Source organism: Penaeus chinensis, chromosome 18 (assembly GCF_019202785.1).
Source record: "Penaeus chinensis breed Huanghai No. 1 chromosome 18, ASM1920278v2, whole genome shotgun sequence".
Taxonomy (NCBI): domain Eukaryota; kingdom Metazoa; phylum Arthropoda; class Malacostraca; order Decapoda; family Penaeidae; genus Penaeus; species Penaeus chinensis.
This window is the reverse complement of record NC_061836.1, coordinates 20,571,080-20,573,768: the sequence shown is the minus strand read 5'-3', so window position 1 is coordinate 20,573,768 and position 2,689 is coordinate 20,571,080. Positions and strand designations below refer to the sequence as shown.

At 36.7% G+C, this 2,689-nt stretch overlaps 1 protein-coding gene across 13 annotated transcripts in view; it reads right to left on the bottom strand.

The window, feature by feature from the left end:
* Nucleotides 1-522: 522 nt before the first annotated feature.
* LOC125034532 overlaps nt 523-2,689 on the bottom strand; it is a 133,534-nt gene continuing 131,367 nt past the window's right edge. For all 13 annotated transcript variants that reach the window (XM_047626395.1, XM_047626390.1, XM_047626391.1 and 10 more), the window contains 3 exons: nt 1,644-1,871; nt 1,173-1,455; nt 523-981 (listed from right to left, as the gene is read on the bottom strand). In XM_047626395.1, the coding sequence (XP_047482351.1) occupies nt 837-981; nt 1,173-1,455; nt 1,644-1,871 (656 nt within the window). In that variant the 3' untranslated portion in view covers nt 523-836. The remainder of the gene's footprint in view (nt 982-1,172; nt 1,456-1,643; nt 1,872-2,689) is intronic.

Below are 2,689 nucleotides of genomic sequence, written 5' to 3'. Positions count from 1 at the left end.
GAGAGAGAGAGAGAGAGAGAGAGAGAGAGAGAGAGAGAGAGAGAGAGAGAGAGAGAGAGAGAGAGAGAGAGAGAGAGAGAGAGACAGAGACAGAGACAGAGACAGAGACAGAGACAGAGACAGAGACAGAGAGACAGAGACAGAGAGAGACAGAGACAGAGAGAGAGAGAGAGACAGAGAGAGAGAGAGAGAGACAGAGAGAGAGAGACAGAGAGACAGAGAGAGAGACAGAGAGAGAGACAGAGAGAGACAGAGAGAGAGACAGAGAGACAGAGAGAGAGACAGAGAGAGACAGAGAGAGACAGAGAGACAGAGAGAGACAGAGAGAGAGAGAGAGAGAGAGAGAGAGAGAGAGAGAGAGAGAGAGAGAGAGAGAGAGAGAGAGAGAGAGAGAGAGAGAGAGAGAGAGAGAGAGAGAGAGAGAGAGAGAGAGAGAGAGCGCTCTAATAGAAAAAAATACACATTCCTCATGATCATGGCTGATAACAATAAAAACAAGGACATAAATATTAATAATAATTATAGGAATAGCAATAATATTAATAATAATAATAATGAAAATGAAATTAATAATAATATTAATAATAATAATAATAATAATAATAATAATAATAATAATAATAATAATAACAGCAATAACTTTAATCAGACAATCATAAAAAGAGGCAATGCAAGAACCATCATCTGAACCTCTGAATTACATAACTATAAAAGCACTGACATATTTATCTTCGAAACAGTACACACACACATAAGTATTCTCACAGCACATGTATGAGTACCAAAATATATTGTTTGTAGGTCTTTCTATATGACAAGCTGGTTTATTAAGAAACTTAGATTACAAGTGTCATGTCCTTTTTGGATGGCAAGTTGACCCTCTTGCCCTGCCACAGAGAATTGTGAATAGTAAACGCATCAATAGTAACTGTTAAGTGCTTTGTGTGGATTTGAGAAAAACATTTTCCACCTGAGTTGTATCTGAAAAAAAAAAAAGACCATTAAAAAAATATTGACAACATAAAGCTAAAATTGATCACTATTACCAATATAAAGTAATATTTGACAAATTACTATTAAACAGACATTTCTGAAGGTAAATCAAATTATTCTGATCACATCTTTATTACAATAAGGCTTCCATACATTAGGTAAAATGTTCCCATACTTACTTGAAGAACTTGTCAAACATTCTATCAGTAACTTGCTTTGGGCCTGTTCCATACAGCTTGTAGACTTCTTCAGTTTCAGGATTAAAGGAATAAATGGCTCGGAACTGGCAACCAGCATCTCTAAATAAGACAAGGAAGTGTTTGGACTCAGATCGTGCTATTTCCTCCAAGACACGGTGTTTGGCCGTTTGATTGACTGCACCCGGGAAAACACAGTACTCAACAGCATTGAGTATGATTGTTCTGTTGGATTTTGCAGTTGGCTGCTTAAATAACCTTGGACCTGTTGGATATAATAAGGTTTGATAAATAACACAGAAAAATGCCATAACACCAATAAAAACATGAACCGAACTCTTGGTTGGCATCAGTTATGGGATCTTAAAAAAAGGAAGGGTCTTAATAACCGTTCCCTCATGCTCTTCATACACCATTTCCTCCCTGGCCATACAGAGTAGCATGAATACTTACCCAGGTAGTCTGCTGTCGAACTTGCAGTCGATGATATATCACTAGCAGCATCATCAAATCCAGCCTGCTTCCTCTTGGAGAAAAGGCCTGGAGGTAAGGATCCTGGGCCTGAAGGGGATGGTAAATGTCGTGCCATTCCTGGAGAGGGGGCGCGCCGCGGTGGAGTTGCACGGCCAAGACCACTGTCTTCACTCATGTGATAAACCAAGCTATCATGCTCACTCTGGCCTGAAATTTATATAAAGACAATTAATCAAACTATTTCAAGAATATATCCACTAAAAAGATCATTTAATTATTATCGTTAAACAAGTTCTCATTGCAATTTAAAATATTGAAATCTCATTATCACCCGGCAACCTTAAGAAATAGTGAATATTAAAATACTACTAATATTATGTAAACCAAAAAGCCTGAGGATAATGAGAGATTTACCTTCCTATCTCCTTTTGGTAATTTCTAAAATATTGTGTGCATAATACTCATGCCACTCTAGTTGACAGATTCTAATGAAAAAAAATATATATACAATAATAATGTAACACACTTTAGATAGCTTCTATGCACTATGAAATCTGGAATGCTGCATATGAAACAGTCCACAGGAACTATCCTTTAAGCAATATTAGGGATGTTTGATGTAGTAGGTCTACAATCAAAAACATGAAAAATGTTAGGCTGGTATAAAATTCTATATAAACCTGTTCCAAACATCAGCAGTTCCTTAACCATAAATGTCAGTTCCCTAAATGGGTAACAAGAGCCCTTCAGTGCTCAAATTTACTTTTAATTGTATTAATTAGCCCTCAGGCATTGGGTACATAGGCAGTCCACTGTAGTTTTCCTTTGTTAAAGATTTTTGGTACAAATATGTGGCTTTGCAAGTGCACAGTCATCAAGGAGTCAAATAGTAGGGTCACTTGACCTAACTGTTTACCACATTCCTTGAATGTGGTAAATATTTTTCTTATTTCTTATCATAACAGTTATTAGCACTTGTACAACCACAAAATCTGTAAAAATTTCATGAATTAAAGTGGACAGGA